The sequence below is a fragment of the Dromiciops gliroides genome, chromosome 1 (assembly GCF_019393635.1).
Source record: "Dromiciops gliroides isolate mDroGli1 chromosome 1, mDroGli1.pri, whole genome shotgun sequence".
NCBI classification, from domain to species: domain Eukaryota; kingdom Metazoa; phylum Chordata; class Mammalia; order Microbiotheria; family Microbiotheriidae; genus Dromiciops; species Dromiciops gliroides.
This window is the reverse complement of record NC_057861.1, coordinates 618,553,733-618,569,313: the sequence shown is the minus strand read 5'-3', so window position 1 is coordinate 618,569,313 and position 15,581 is coordinate 618,553,733. Positions and strand designations below refer to the sequence as shown.

Sequence of the window (15,581 nt, the reverse complement as noted above, 5' to 3'; positions counted from 1 at the left end):
AGGTAGCAAGGGGAAGAGAGCTTTTGCCCTGGGATATGTTGACTCTGAATCACTGGGATTTGGGGATCAGGAAGTACAAATTTGCTCACCTTATGTACCAATTCGTTGGGGAGTCTTCCTTCCAGCATCCTGTGGTGGGGGACAGTAGCATTGGTATGGTGTTCCCTTTTCAAATGCCAAGAGGTTAAGATTGGGTGGGGAGTAGTAGCAGAGAATTCAGGATTAAGGCCTGCGTTGCCAGGGATGCAACTGATCTCACATTTGGTACCATGTCTCAAGATTGTAGGTGATGGTTAACACCCATAAGCTATCCCACACATGGAGCATGCACTTGGTTCTGTTACATCCAGCTTCTGAGGCCATGGTCCTTCTGAATTTTATTCTGGCATCTGAGACCATATCAGGACCAATGTGTTGCCTTTTTTTGAGAAGCCATTGTTTCTAGTTCTAAGTGTGACACTTAAGGTTCTAGTTTTCTGGTTCCAGATATGACCACTAAGGTCCTAGGTGCTAGGTGTCACTAGTGTGACACTAGGTCTTTACCTGTAGTCCTAGTCTTTCCAGCTCTCCTCATAAATATAATGATGCCTAGAATGGCTCTTAGACTCTCTTTTCACCCATCTTCTGGTGCTTTCAGGGGTCAGTTGGGCACTGGCTATGTGCTGAAGACAGAGAAAAAAAGAATAAGAGGAAGAAAGAGATGGAGGGGGAAGAGAAATAAGAGGAATTTTTTGTTTTTTGGGTTTTTTTGTGAGGCAGTTGGGGTTAAGTGACTTGCCTAGGGTCACACAGCTAGTAAGTGTTAAGTGTCTGAGGTCAGATTTGAACTCAGGCCCTCCTGACTCCAGGGCCTGTGCTCTATACACTGCACCACTTAGCTGCCCCAGAAGAGGGATTTTTTTAAAAGGAAAGATGAGGGAATCACACCCAGGGAGTTGGAAGAGGGAGGTTATAGTAGCAATATATAATTAAGTTCTAACTAAAATAATGTTATAGACAAGCATAAAATATAGATCTTAATTTGAATTATAACATTTAACTTTAAAAAATGATTATAGACTGAGAAAGATAAAACAATATAGTCGTATTTATAGTGGAATAGGCAAGTATCACAAATCATCAAAAGTAGGGATCTGGAGTAGGAATATAGGGGGTGGTTCACCATTGCAGCAGGTGAATAGAAGAGATGTCACTGCTGAAGGGAACTGAGCCAATAAGGAGAGTGAAATAAAGTAGAGCATGAATAATAAGGAACTAGAGAACAGTAGTTGTTGAGGCTTCCCTCAGTAGCTTAGCCCCTAAAAGACTGGGATGTCAGGATGGGTCCTTCTCTCCCCGATGGCTGCTTTTTTTTTCTTTCTTTTTTCTTCTATCAGCTCTTTTTTGTCTTTTACTGTTGATAGTGCTATGATCTCTGATCCCACCTAGGGCTTAGCAAAATGTTACCTGGAGCCAGATTTCTTCCAATCTTTGTGGGTCATGATATTTTATTTTTTTTCTTCTGAGGGCAAGGCCATGCTACTTCCTATAGTTGGGGTTTTGACCAGAGTTTTGACTAACTTTCATGTTACTGTGATTTTCACAATTCATATAACATAATAATTAACATTTTCAGCATTTAATTTAGGTCAGACAAAGACAGGCTTAATCTGCAGTAACTTGATAACCTAAATAACATATATTAGATCATCCTGATAAATGCATTCCCATTATAATAAGCTACAGATAACTTTTATTATCTCATTAGAATCTGTTGCAACAGTACCTTTGAAGAAATTTTAGTTGCCAAAAGTCAATACTGTTATTTGAATGACTGAAAAAGCTTATAGAAAGACCACTGAGTTAAGGTCAGATTATAATAAAAATGTGTGATGCTGTGACAGTGTTCACCACATTACCTTATGGTGACTGTGTGCTGAAAAAGTCATCTGAGTTCCATTACCCAGTGACTCAATCTGTTATTTTAACATTTTAAAAATCACATTGTTAGAGTACTGGTTAAAATGGGTATTGTGTATTTTCCTTATTCCAGACCAACAGTTTTCTCAAAGGTGGGTTATTACAGTTTCCTACTCAGTATTTCCTTGCATATCAACCCAGTGGGTATTCTTTGAATGTGTTAAGTGCTTAGTAACATCTTGTAGAACAGGGGTTCCTAACCTGTTTTCCACAGATATTTTAATTATTTTTCAATATAAATAACTTCTTTTGCAATTCTATGTACTTTATTTTATGCATTTTAAAACATTCTGAAAAGAGATCCAGAGGCTTTACCATGTTGCCATAGGGATCCATGACACTCCAAAAAGTTAAGAATCTATGTTAAAAAAAAAAAAAAAAGAATCTCCGTTGTAGAGGGACTGCTGTTTCTGGGATCCACTTTAAGAAACTGTGGCTTTAAGGGTGTTGTGCAAGGCTTGTTTAGGAGCCTTCTTCTCAAAGATAGTTTTTCAATATCCAGCAATGTGGATATTTATTGGCATCTCTGAAAATTTTGTGCAAATTTTGAAGAGTTCCATTTAAACTATAAGAAAGCAATATATAGGATATAGGTATAAATTGTGGGAAATAAACACTATCATTTTACTGTTCTAATACTAGACAAAATGATTCACTGCTACTTAGACTGAGAAGTCTGATCAATTCCATTCACATTTGCTGTATTGTATTTCTGTTGTGTATACTTTCAGTGTTCAAACTGACTTGTTCCTTAGTTTATGAAATAGGTTTCTGAAAAATTGGATATGTGAAATTTTGTAAGTAGAGATATTTCTTCTAATATCAATTGTGCTACTTATTGTATGACCAATTTTATCAAGTCATTTAGCCTCTCCAGTTTTGAGTTTCTTGATATATAAAATGAAGAGGTTAGAGTAGATGATCTCTTAGCTTTTAGTTCTAAAATTGAATCATGTACATAAAATTTAGATTTAAACTTATAAAGAACTCAGAAATCATTTCACTCAACCCCTTCAAGAACTCAAATTGAAGAGAGAAGTACTTTGCCTTTAGCTATATAGGGAGCAAGCCAAATTGGGGTTCAAACCCAGGCTTCTGACTCTAAATCCAACATACTTTGTACTGTTCCACTCTGTCTCTACCCAAACATATTTATTGGTGGAGCTTTAGATGCAAAAGGAATCTGATTGTGGACTATAGTATCTGCAAAGGACTTTCCATTTCTAAAATTCTGTCATTCTATGACTCATTCAGTCTTTCCTATCCATCTCGATTTCCAGATGCCAGATATTGACTAAAGCAAGGAATACCTGAAGATTCCTATTTCATACATCAAGAATCTTTTCAAATGTGGGGATTCACAGTCATGGGTATCACAGCAGTATAATAAATCTATTGCTTTGACATTTCTAGTTTTGACTAGAATTCTGAGAATTAGTGGCAGTTTTTGTCTTAGGGGAAATGTTTGCTTGTATTTAAAAAAATAGATTAATTCAAAGAACTTTAACGATCATAAAGGTACAGAGAAGATCTGAGTTAGAATCTAAGAGATCATGTTCTCCAGTACCATTATTTTATAGATAAACTAAAAGAAAGCAGTTGGATTCTTCTTTAAATAATGGAATGTCTTCAGCATAGTCTGAGTTAACATTTAGAAAACTGAGTGAGACAAAACTTATACTTATTTTCTTTCAGAAACTGCACATTCATCATCCTGCACTTGGCCTTAGAAGGGGCTGTTTACGGTGAATACACTTGGGAGATAGTTCACTACTGTCTAGAGCTGGAGTTCTCACTGTATCATCTTCTCCTGCCATATCTTCTGTTAATTATAAACTTGGTTTTTTTCATTTTGAGTTGTACAGCCAACCCTGGTAAGTTGAAGTTGATTTTGAGCAGGTAGTAAATAAGACAAAGAACACAAAGAAATAAGACAAAGAACAGAGTAATCAGCCCCTTTTCTGAAAGCATGTTTCTCCCACAGACTATGTATATAAATGTGTGTACACAAATGGTCAAAAATCAATAAAGGGTCAGGAAAGTCAAAATGAAGGCATGCAAAGTGGGATTTGTAGGAGCCAACATTCCCAAAGTGGATGTCCCAGGGTTAAGGAATTCTAGAACACAGTATCATAAAGAAGCCACAGTATAGTTTTGTTTTAAAATTATTCTAGTCTAGGAAGCTAGGCAGTTCAGTGAATACATTCTTGGATTTGGAGTCAGCAAGACCTAAGCTCAAATCCTCAGATACTTACTAGCTATCTGACCATGGGCCAGTCACTTAACTTCTGTCTGCCTCACTTCTCCCAGCTGTAAATCAGGAGTAATAGTCATAGTGCCCACTTTGTATGGTGGTTGTGAAGATAAGGTGATATATTTATAAGTCACTTTTCAAATTTTGAAGCACTGCATAAGTGGTAGTTATTATCATTATTGAAATGTTCAGAAAAAAAGGCATGCCATCTATAATAAAGAGTTTATAGAGGATAAAGGTTGCCTGTTCAAATTAATCATAGTCCCCATTTGGATAGACAACCTATAATAATAGCTTACCATTGAGAGATACTCTTGGATTGGTTTAAGTATTTCATTTTACTGTCTTCCAGACAGATAGGAGATCTATGATTGAGTTCTTTCTCCTTAGATTCTGAACAAACAGTGCTGTTGTCAAACTAGAATTATGCTGGTTCTGCTGATACAACAGAGCCCAATTACATAGCCAGTTACATAGACCATTTCAGGTTTTCTCCCCAAATGGGGAAATAAAAGATGAAAGGATCATAGATTTAGAAGCAGAAAGGACCTTGGAGGTCATTGAAACTTAATCTTATTTGTCCCTGATTAAGCAGGGCCTTTTCTGTGCAGTTTCCAGCTTTTTATTATAGTTCAGAAACCAGGGCAGCTGAGTTTCATGTTTCACCAACTTCTCACCCATGCTAAACAGAGGGAGGCAAAGAGGAACAGAGCTGCTGAGCTACTGTTTGTTCACCTGGCCTGTCCTGCTGCCATTCAGAATGGTTTGTCTTGAAACTAGGGGGATAGAGTGAAATAGGCCAGACTTCCTCTAGGGACTCAGGATGCCTGTGATAGTCTTTGTTCTTGGGTGGCTGTTCCTGTGTTTCTGTGTTCCTTCTATGTGTGTGTCCTTCTGCAGAGACCATGCCACAAGCTGCCCGAGGTCTTGAGCTCAGAGAATATGTAAGGGTTTGGCAGTATTAAAGAGGAATTAGCACTTTTGGAATTGTGCTTTTGAAAACACTTTGTGAGTCTTTCTGTCTTTTCTCTAGCATAACTGTGTTAAAAGTTATAGCAGCCACATAAAACTCTTGCCTTCTTCAAATATTATCACATTCCTATGTTTTTGGGTAGTTCTCTATCTCAGAGGTATATACTTATTTGGTGTTTCCCTAAAACTTGACTCAGTGTACTATTGACATTTTTGTACTCTAATTTTCCATATTTAGTACTCTGGTAAATCTTATTTATTTATTTATTTTTTTGGTGAGGCAATTGGGGTTAAGTGACTTGCCCAGGGTCACACAGCGAGTGTCAAGTGTCTGAGGCTGGATTTGAATTCAGGTCCTTCTGAATCCAGGGCTGGTGCTCTATCCACTGCGCCACCTACCTGCCCCTACTCTGGTAAATCTTGAAAGAATTCTTACCTCCCAAACTAAATTCAGATGGTAAAAAGTGCTAAATTCCTGGGGGAACTATGTGCAAATAATAAATGTGATTTATCATCTGGATATTAATGGTAAATATCCATAAGAGATTTAAATATAAATCTATTCACCTATTCTGACCAGCACTTTGTACCACCTATCACTAATTGTATTCACTCCTAAGCTTTGGGTTGTTGGCTTTTTCTGAGCTCTTTTCTTTTGTTGTACATAGGTACATACTCCTGGGAATTTAAAACTATATCTACCTGTGTCTTATATCTACCAGGGTTTTATCATCACAACCTCTCAAACACTGGCACCATTCCATGGAAATTGGAATGAGGACCTAATACAGGCATGGAAGACCTGCCTCTTCCTGGCCCGAGAAGTCACTCTTCTCAAACTTCCTAAAATCAGTACTTACTCAGACTGAACACAAAGTGTATTTTAAGAGTTGGTAGCTGGACATCTTCCACCGTCACTCTTTACTATTCTACATCCTCTTTGCAAATACACTTAATAATTACTGTATATGGGCAGCTAGGTGGTGCAGTGGATAAAGCACTGGCCTTGGATTCAGGAGGACCTGAGTTCAAATCCAGCCTCAGATATTTGACACTTACTAGCTGTGTGACCCTGGGCAAGTCACTTAACCCTCACTGCCTCGAAAAAAAAAGATAATAATTACTATATATTTCCTTCTCTCTCTTGCTTCCTATTCATCTATATTAAGGGGTCAGATCTCAAGTCACTGTGGCAAATAACAATTACCAGCATCAAGAAAACACATTTTCTCCCTTGGAAGGGGTAATTAATGATTGCAAATGCTGCATCTTTGCATTGCTATGCCTTGGTGGTTGGGGGTTTAACCTCTCTAAAAATGTTATCCTTCTCCTATCCCTATGGTTCCCTAGACCTCAGAGAGAGAATTCCATACAATAGAAGTACATCTAATAATGTCTAACCAGCATTTCACTTTTGTTAATGATTTCTTCATATTCTTTGTGTATTAGAAGGTGCCTTATCCACCTAGTCAGTTATATTCTAATTTTTAGCCTTCCCTTCTTCTCAACTTGAGCTTCTACTGCTTTCATTCTTCTTTTGTTTCCTTTGAATCTTGTCTGCTGCTTTGGTCAGGTGTTGTTGCTGCTTCCATTCCTTGACCTTTAACCCTTTCTGCAAATGTAAATGAGTCCTTTCTTTGAAGGTCTTGAAGCTGCTGCTTAATGACTTGCTAACAAAGTTGTAGGAGAGTTCAGTCCTGCCAGGTAACATCCCAGGACCCTTCAAAGCCTCAACTAGTTTCCTTGGTTCTCTGCCTGCTTTGTACTCTTCTCTTTTTGTTTCACATCATGCCAAGCTCTTTGAAAGTAGCGATTATGTTTCATATGTAATTTAAATTCCATATTACATCTGGCATACTGTTGGGACAATACTCAAATTAATTTGATTTGATCATAGCAAAACACTTGACTTCCCATTTCAGTACATTCAAGAAATATATTTCCATGAACCCCTGACTCCCAAAATTATGCTTCATATAGCTTTGCTGTCTCTTTTGTGATGGAAATTTCTGCTTTTGTTTTATAGGGATAATAACAAAATCAAATGAAGCATCATTTCTTCAAGTTTATGAATATGATGAGGTGATCTTCCTGAAAAACATGAAGTGCCCTACCTGCCACTTGAGGAAACCAGCCAGGTCAAAGCACTGTAGTAAGTGCCTCTTAGTATTATCAATCCTACCCCACCACAAAAAAAAAAAAAAAGCCAAACAAACCCAGTTCTCCAAAGGAATCACTATTACTGCTATTTTTGCTCAAAAGGAAAAAGTTTGAGCAATGGGAAACTTTGAAGCAAGGCTGAGAACCTTCTAGCCCTTGGGATTAATTTCATCTAGATTGCAAGGTAATATTGCTTTGACCACTATTCCTACATACAACTAGAGAATAATATCTCTTCTCAACCAGAGTGGATATTAGCAGAGCCTCTAAGAGTTTATTCCCAGCAGCTTATTTCTGATTAGGTTATGTATTGTTAGCCTCACTAGGACCCACTTAGAATTTTTTAAAAGTACAAACAACATTTATACATGTTGCATTTTTGCAACTCTCCATGTATGTAGACAGAGTGGGTGTCTCACATCTCACGCAAATTTGCTAGCTTCAAAGTTTTATGATTCTATTTTAGCAAAAAGGTCCTTTCCTCTTCTGTTAGAGAGCTCTGGGAAATGTCTATACCTTTTTGCTAAACTGGAATCACAGAACTTTGAAGCCAGTCCAGGATGTTCTTAGGATAATAGATTTAGAGCCATAAAGGACTTTAGACAATCTTGCCCTGCCCCGTTATTTTACAGATGAGGAATTTGAGTCTCAGAGAAGTAATATAACATGCTTGAGGTCACACAGCAAATCAGAGCCAGATTATGAGCCCCCTTCCCTCTGACTTCAAAGAGTATGTACAATTTTATTTGAAAATTTTAAAGTCACACATAAGGTTGTTACTTATTTCTGGTTTTTCTGTGTACTTATAGGTGTATGTAACAAATGTGTTCATCGTTTTGATCATCACTGTATTTGGGTGAACAACTGCATTGGTGCCTTAAATGCAAGATACTTTTTAATCTACCTCTTGACATTGACCTCGATGGCTGTAGACATTGCCATAGTGACAACAGCATTTCTAATCCATTTGGTGTTCTTATCGGGTATGACATTGGGAACGTATTTTGATGACCATGGACAGGAACATCCTGTTGATATTGCCTTTCTTATACAGGTAAGCTTATAAGTTTTTCACTTGGATATGCTGTTTAAAAGAGACAGGTTTTTCCCCATTAAACATGACATTCTGTTGTATCATCCTGAAATTCAACAAATGTTAGGGACTTGTTATATACAAAGCACTATGCTAGATACCAGGAATACAAAGATGGAAACCGACATAGTTCCTACTCTTTAGAAATTTATAATTCAGTGTTGGAGCAGAAACATATGCATGTGGGTATTATACAAGGTAGCATGTGATAAAAATAAAGGTGAACTCCAAAGTGTTGTAAGGAGAATTGGGAGAGAAAGAGATTACCTTCAGTTGAGTGGGGGTGGTAAGGGGAAATGAGAAGGATATCACTGAGTTTTTCATGGAATAGGTGACATCTGACCTGGACCTTAAAGGAAAAGGATTTCAATGCTCAGAGATGAGAAGTATGTGACAAGATCAGGACCTATGGGCAGTTCAATTTGACTGGTAGTTAGGATATATGAAAGGAAGTAGTATGAAATTAAGCTGGAAAGTTAAATAATGGAATAGGAATTTATATTTTATCCTGTAGGAAAGGGGCATGTGATGATTAAAAAGTTTGAGAGACATAGTTTCTGGTTAATTTAATAATTTTATTAATAAGGCCATCATCATGTTATTAATAAAAGAATGGTCATTTAACCATCTCCCTTAGACCAAAGACAATCTTGGCTGTGGACTCACAGTGTATATACCCTTCAAAACAGTAGGTGGTCTATCAAACAGCAATCAAATCTAATTGGTTAACATGATTGGAGGTGGGCTATATTAAAATGAAGGGCTGAGTATCTCTTGGGTAGGTAAAATATCTCTATACCAGACCACCCATAGCTTTAAGCTATGAATTCAAAGAATGTATACTCTTTTCAATGTGGGCGGGGGTGCTGGGTGACCCCTGGTCAGAGAAATTATCTCTACTCAGACCACCCCCAGCCTTCATATATCTAGATAAAAGGATCTGTCTCCACCCAAGCTTGAGTAGAACACAATGGACTTCCTCCCCTTAGATTAAATTCTTTGCAGGGTTGCTTGGGATCTAACCAAGCTGAGGAGAGTTAATGAAATCTCATCAGTAATGTCTTGCAAGGAAAACTGGACTAAGGACTTTCGAAGAGGAAGAATGGGGGGGGGGGGACAGTTGGCTCTCTGAACCTACCCAAGATATTGCTTATTAAATTTTTTTTTTTGGCGGGGCAATGGGGGTTAAGTGACTTGCCCAAGGTCACACAGCTAGTAAGTGTCAAGTGTCTGAGGCCAGATTTGAACTCAGGTCCTCCTGAATCCAGGGCCAGTGCTTTATCCACTGAGCCACCTAGCTGCCCAATATTGCTTATTAATAATAATTTCTTACTGGAGCGACATTCAAAATTTTGGGGACAGGGGATCAGACCTTTTTATTAGAAATGTGTGAAGAATGCATTGGGGAAGGGAGAGGTTGGAGGTGAAGAAATCAGTGAACCAGACTTTTTCAAGGGAGAAGTAATAATGACCTGCATTAGGGTGGTGACACTTTGAGTGGAGATGAAGGAGCTAGATGAAAGCCATGTTGTAAAGGTAGACTCAGCAGGAGTTGATTATGATGATTGTATGTGAGGGTGAGGGAGAGGGGAAATCCAGAAAGGACTCCAAAGTTTTAAGCCTGTTTGGAAAGATGGTATCCCATCAACTACAATAGAAAAGTTGAAAGGAGGGATTGATTTTTGGGAACAAAATGTACCAGATGAGTTTGAGGTGCCAGATAACCAAGATGAGATGTCTGGAATGTAGTTAGAAATGCATGATTAGAGTTTAGGGAAAAATTCAGGGTTGGGTATACATATTTATGACTCATTTGCATAGTGGTGATAATTGAAGCTATCAGAATGAGTAAAAGCCGTAGGATAAAACTTTAGGGAGACACTTCCATCTCAGCAAAAGAAAAGATGAATCAGTGAAGGGGACAAAGAAGGAGGAATAGTAAGACAAGCAGGACCGAAACCGGGAGAGTGTGGTGTCAAGAATACTGAAGTAGATGGGGAGCAGGTAGGTGGTACAGTGGATAAAACACTGGCCCTGGATTCAGGAGGACTTGAGTTCAAATTTGGCCTTGGACACTTGACACTTACTAGCTGTGTGACCCTGGGCAAGTCACTTAACCCTCATTGCCCCACAAAAAACCAAAAACAAACAAAAAAAAAGAAAAGAAAAAAAACACTGTAGGAGGGGAGAATACTTAGGAAGTAGTCAACAATATCATATGTTGCAAAAATATCAAAGAGGATGAGGACTGAAAAAAGGCCCTTAGATTTGGCAATTAAAAGGTCAGATACCTAGCAGTGTCATTAGATTGGTAGAAGATGAAAGACAGATTATCAGAGGTTGAACAATGATTGAAGAGGTAAGGAACAGAGGCAACAACAGTAGATTGGTTTTTCTTTTTTAATTTTTTAAAACTTCTAATTAAAAAATCATCCCCAGGGCAGCTAGGTGGCACAGTGGATAGAGCACTGGCTCTGGATTCAGGAGGACCTGAGTTCAAATCCAGCCTCAGACACTTAACACTTACTAGTTGTGTGACTCTGGGCAAGTCACTTAACCCCAATTGCCTCACCCCCAAAAAAAATTTAAAAAAAAAATCATCCCCAACATGAGCATTTGCATATATAAAGAAAGCCAAAAGAAGAGAGATACATATGAAAAATGAATTTATTACATACAGCTTATTTTTATATTTCAAGTCAGTGGGGTTTTTTGTTTTCAATTGTATTCATCATCTTTAATTTTCAGAATTTCTATTTAGTTGAGGTTTAAATTGAGAGTTTTATTTGGCCAATTCATTAACTTGTTTTTTGTTGTTGTTGATGAAAATCTTAAGAGACACAAAATTTTCCCTAAGAACTACTTTAGCTGTGTTTTATGAGTTTTATTATATCATCTCATCTTTTCTGGTGAAATACCTACCAGTTCTTTAGAATTGTGCTATTTAGTCTGTAATTAATTTTTAATTCTTTCTTCAAGGGTCTTTTGCTGAATAATTTTTATTGCATTGTGATCAGTAAATGCTATCATTAGTGTTTCTTTTCTACATATATTTGGTGCCCCAATACATGGTCAGTATCAGACTGACTAAGTCCCTTATCTGACAAATATGGGCTCTGTCCCCCTGGGCAAGTTATTTAACCTCTCCCTGCAGTCCTTATCCCTATTCACTTAAACATAACAGGACTATCATTGAGAGACAATGTGGCATGACAGAGACAGAACCAGCCTAAGAATCAGGAGGTCTTGGTTCAGATCTTGCCTCTCTTGTATGCCAGGCCCCTCAGCATTTTAGGGAACTCTGAGACTGTAAACTGCACTGAGAGAAGCATTTGTTACTTAACCAGGAAGTTCCCTATAACCAGGGAGTTCCCTATTCTGACATTGCAGTACTTGCCTGGGCACCTTTCTGAACTCCCCATTGCTCTTTTCTGTGTATTTTTAATTGTTTCATTGAATTTGTTTTGCATAACAACAAATTTGTGTCACATTTGTCAGGACAAAACACATATCTCATTCTCCACCTAGAGTCTGTTCTCAGAGGCAACTGGTGGTATGGTGGGTAAAGTACTGGGCCTGGAGTCAAGAAGACATGCATTTAAACCCAGTCTCAGACACTTGTTAGCTTGGGCAAGTCACTTAACCTCAGTTTGCTTCAGTTTCCTTATCTGTAAAATGGGGATAATAATAGCACCTCCCTCCCAGAGTTGTCATGAGGATCAAATGGTAGGTACCATAGAAATATTATTTTTGTTGTTATCATCATCATCACCATTACATTTTTTTTTTACTTAATAGTATTTTATTTTCCCCCACTTACATGTAAGGATACCATCACTTTTCTACCAAGGATTGGGAGGCATACTTCATCATCAGTCTTCTGGACTTGACTGGTCATTGCATTCATCAAAATTTTTAAGTCTTTCAAAGTAGTTTTACTTTGTGATGTTTTGGTTAATAAATAGTTCTGATTCTGCTCATTGCTCTCTGCTTCATTTCATACAAGTGTCTCTGGGTTATCCTGAATCCATTCTTTTCACCTTTTCTTACTGCACAGTAATACTAATTATATTCGTTTTTGTTGTTCAGTCATTTCAGTTGTGATCCTGTTTGGGGGTTTCTTGGCAAAGATACTGGAGTGGTTTGCCATTTTCCTCTCCAGCTAATTTTACAGATGAGGAAACTGAGGGAAACAGGGTGAAGTGACTTGCCCAGGGTCACACAGCTAGTAAGTGTCTGAGGCTGGATTTGAACTCAGGTCTTCCTGATTCCAAATCTAGTGTTCTATCCACTCTGCCACCTAGCTTCCACTCCATTATATTCTATTATATTGCTTTACTATAATTTGTTCAACTATTCTCCAATTGATGAATATTCATTTTGTTTCCCACTTTGTTTTATTTCTTTTAGTTATATCCAATTGTGGTTATATCCAGTGGTATCATTGGATTAAATGGTTTGCCAGTTGAGTTACTTTTGGGGTATAATTCCAAATTTGTAACACTTCACAGTTTGTACCTTCACAGCAGTATATCATTGTACCTATCATTCCACAACCCTTCCCACAATTATCTTTTTTTTTGTGTGCCTAAACTCTTCTTCTGTGAGCTTGCTTTAATTTCTTTTGGTTATTCATATAGTCTCATGTTAAATGCACATTTTCTTTTGAGTCTCTGCTCACAGTTATGAAGTTACTCTTTCTTTCTTGGTTCTAATGTCTCAAGCTAATTTTTTATAATAGTGTCATCTTTGATTTACTCTTCCTCAGCTTTACTTCCTGAACTGGGAGCCTGTGTCAGAGTCTGCCTCTGTCTCCTGCTGCACTGTTGGGTGGGGTAGCCAGGCCTTTTCGATTTTGCTCTGAGTCTCCTGGGTCCCTAAGTGGACTAAGTGGGTGCCTAAGTGGATTTCTGGGCTTAGCATCCCTCTTGCATCTTTGGGGTTTACAGCCCTGGATCTTCAGGACCCCTCTGTGGCATTTCAGGACAGAATGATAGCACACCTTGGACACCTGATGCCAGGAGTATCCTGGTCTTTCTTTGCATGGCTATTCTGCTTTGATTGCTGTCACTGGTGCTTCCAAGGTTTCTGCTGTGGCTTTCTAACAGCCATGGGGATTTCTGGCCACCTTGGGGCTTTCTGATTGTAGGGGTCTGCTCTGACTCATTCCTGCTCTGACCCTGCTCTGACCTGAAAGGCTACCACCTTGTTGCTTTTGTTAGTGCTGGCTTTGCCATTTCACTTTTGGGTGACTTTTCTGGGCAGTTGTGTGATGAAAGAAATCTTACTCTAGTTTCTCATTGGATGTCTTGATCATTTTTTGGTCCAGAGTAATTTTTAGGTTTTTGCTAGAATAGGTATATGGGAACTAGGTTGTCTGCTTCTGTGCAGGCGTCTGTCTTGACTGGAAATCTTTAACCACCTTTACATGTCCCCTCCCTGTTTTTCCATTTAAGTCCTGTGACACAGCTCTTTCTCTCCTTCACTACCATAGCCAATCTTAACTCTGCTTGGAATGCAGTGTCATTTAGGCATTGCTTTTTGTCACTTATTTTCCATCACTTACAATTTATAGGCAACCTTGTAGGACTAGCATAGAGCTTGGTGCAGCCTGGGGCAGTGGAGAGAGCCCTGGACTTGGAATTAGGAGACTGAAGCCTGGGCTTTGATTCCATTTTCTTTGTGTCTTTGACAGGGCATTTAATTTCTTTGACTTCCTTAGCTAGCAGAGAGGACTTGCAGTATATACCTCACAGGATTGTTGTGAGGAAACTGTTTTTGTAAGCTGGGCGGTGCTATCTGTGTGTTATACATTAATAAGGAAGTTAATTAAGTATTTAACATAAGATGTTCATGGAAAACACCAAGACTAAATTGTATTATATTGTGGACATTTCCATTAAAATAACAAATTTCCGCCTTTTCTTCCCTTGCAGTATCTGTTCTTGACGTTTCCAAGAATTGTCTTCATGCTCGGATTTGTTATTGTACTTTGTCTCTTACTTGGGGGCTACGTATGCTTCACTCTCTACCTGGCAGTCACCAACCAGACCTCCAATGAGTGGTATAAATCAAGTAGAGCCAAGTGTCATCGCTGCCATAATTCAGACCCTGTTCAAGAAAAACCCAGTGCCTACAGGAACATTTATGCCAAGGGTACTTGGACCAACTTACAGGAAATTTTTAAGCCAGTTACAGATTATGAAAAAAGGAAATAAGTGTGGAGAAAGTGTTACTGAATTTCAAAATACAAATTTATTTATAAAATTAAAAATATAATCCCCCCCCAATACTTACTTTCCTAATTTCTAAAGTATATTTATTTTAAAAGTTTTCAGAGGCTATGAAAGTATTCTATCTGCTGAACATGTACCTTGCAGCCTCACCTGTTTTCTGTGAAATGGGGATAATAATACACTTCCTACCTCACAGGGTTGTTGTGAGGAATTCACTTTGTAAACCTTGAAGTACTACAGAAATGTGAAATATTATTGTCATCTGTCCATGTTGTTAAATCCTGGCTGTTTGCCAAGTCTTGAGTATTCCACATCTTTCATAAGTGCCCCTTACAGTTCACAAGCCTACCACTCCAGGGCCCTTCTACTCCTTCCCTAGACGGTTTACAAACACCCTCCATATCAGACTCCAATCTGAAACCTTTTCTTCAACAGAATCTTAAATAAAAAGCTCCAGCCCGACCATATCAGTTTCTTCTGTTCAAAAACCTTAAGAAGCTTCCTGTTAACTCAGTGATAAAGTACACAGACTCGTCAGCTTGGTGTTTATTGTCCTTCACCATCTGATTCTAGCCTATCTTTCCAGTCTTATTTCATGTTATTTACCTTCATGCACTTGACATTCCAGCCAAATGGACCTACTTGACCTTCCTTAAAACTCTCCATTCTATAACTCCTTCCTTCATACTTTGCAACGTAATCCCCTACTGCCTGGAGTGGACTACCTCCTCACTTCTACCTCTAAGGATTCCATCAAGGCCCAGCTCACGTGCCACCTCCTGTCAGAAGCTTTTCTTGATACTCCTACTTATTATTCTCTCTTCCTTCTTGGATTATCTTATATTTACTTATCCATTTACTGCTTATGTATTTTATATCTCCTTAAATGTGTACATGTTGTATCCCT

The 15,581-nt window shown here is 38.3% G+C and overlaps 1 protein-coding gene across 3 annotated transcripts in view; it reads left to right on the top strand.

Moving 5' to 3' along the window:
• The window catches only part of ZDHHC4 (zinc finger DHHC-type palmitoyltransferase 4), a 36,486-nt gene extending 21,533 nt beyond the window's left edge, over positions 1–14,953 (top strand). For all 3 annotated transcript variants that reach the window (XM_043979216.1, XM_043979217.1, XM_043979215.1), the window contains 4 exons: positions 3,655–3,833; positions 7,212–7,337; positions 8,155–8,399; positions 14,375–14,953. In XM_043979216.1, coding sequence (XP_043835151.1) covers positions 3,655–3,833; positions 7,212–7,337; positions 8,155–8,399; positions 14,375–14,656 — 832 coding nt within the window. In that variant the 3' untranslated portion in view covers positions 14,657–14,953. The remainder of the gene's footprint in view (positions 1–3,654; positions 3,834–7,211; positions 7,338–8,154; positions 8,400–14,374) is intronic.
• The last annotated feature ends 628 nt before the right edge of the window (positions 14,954–15,581 follow it).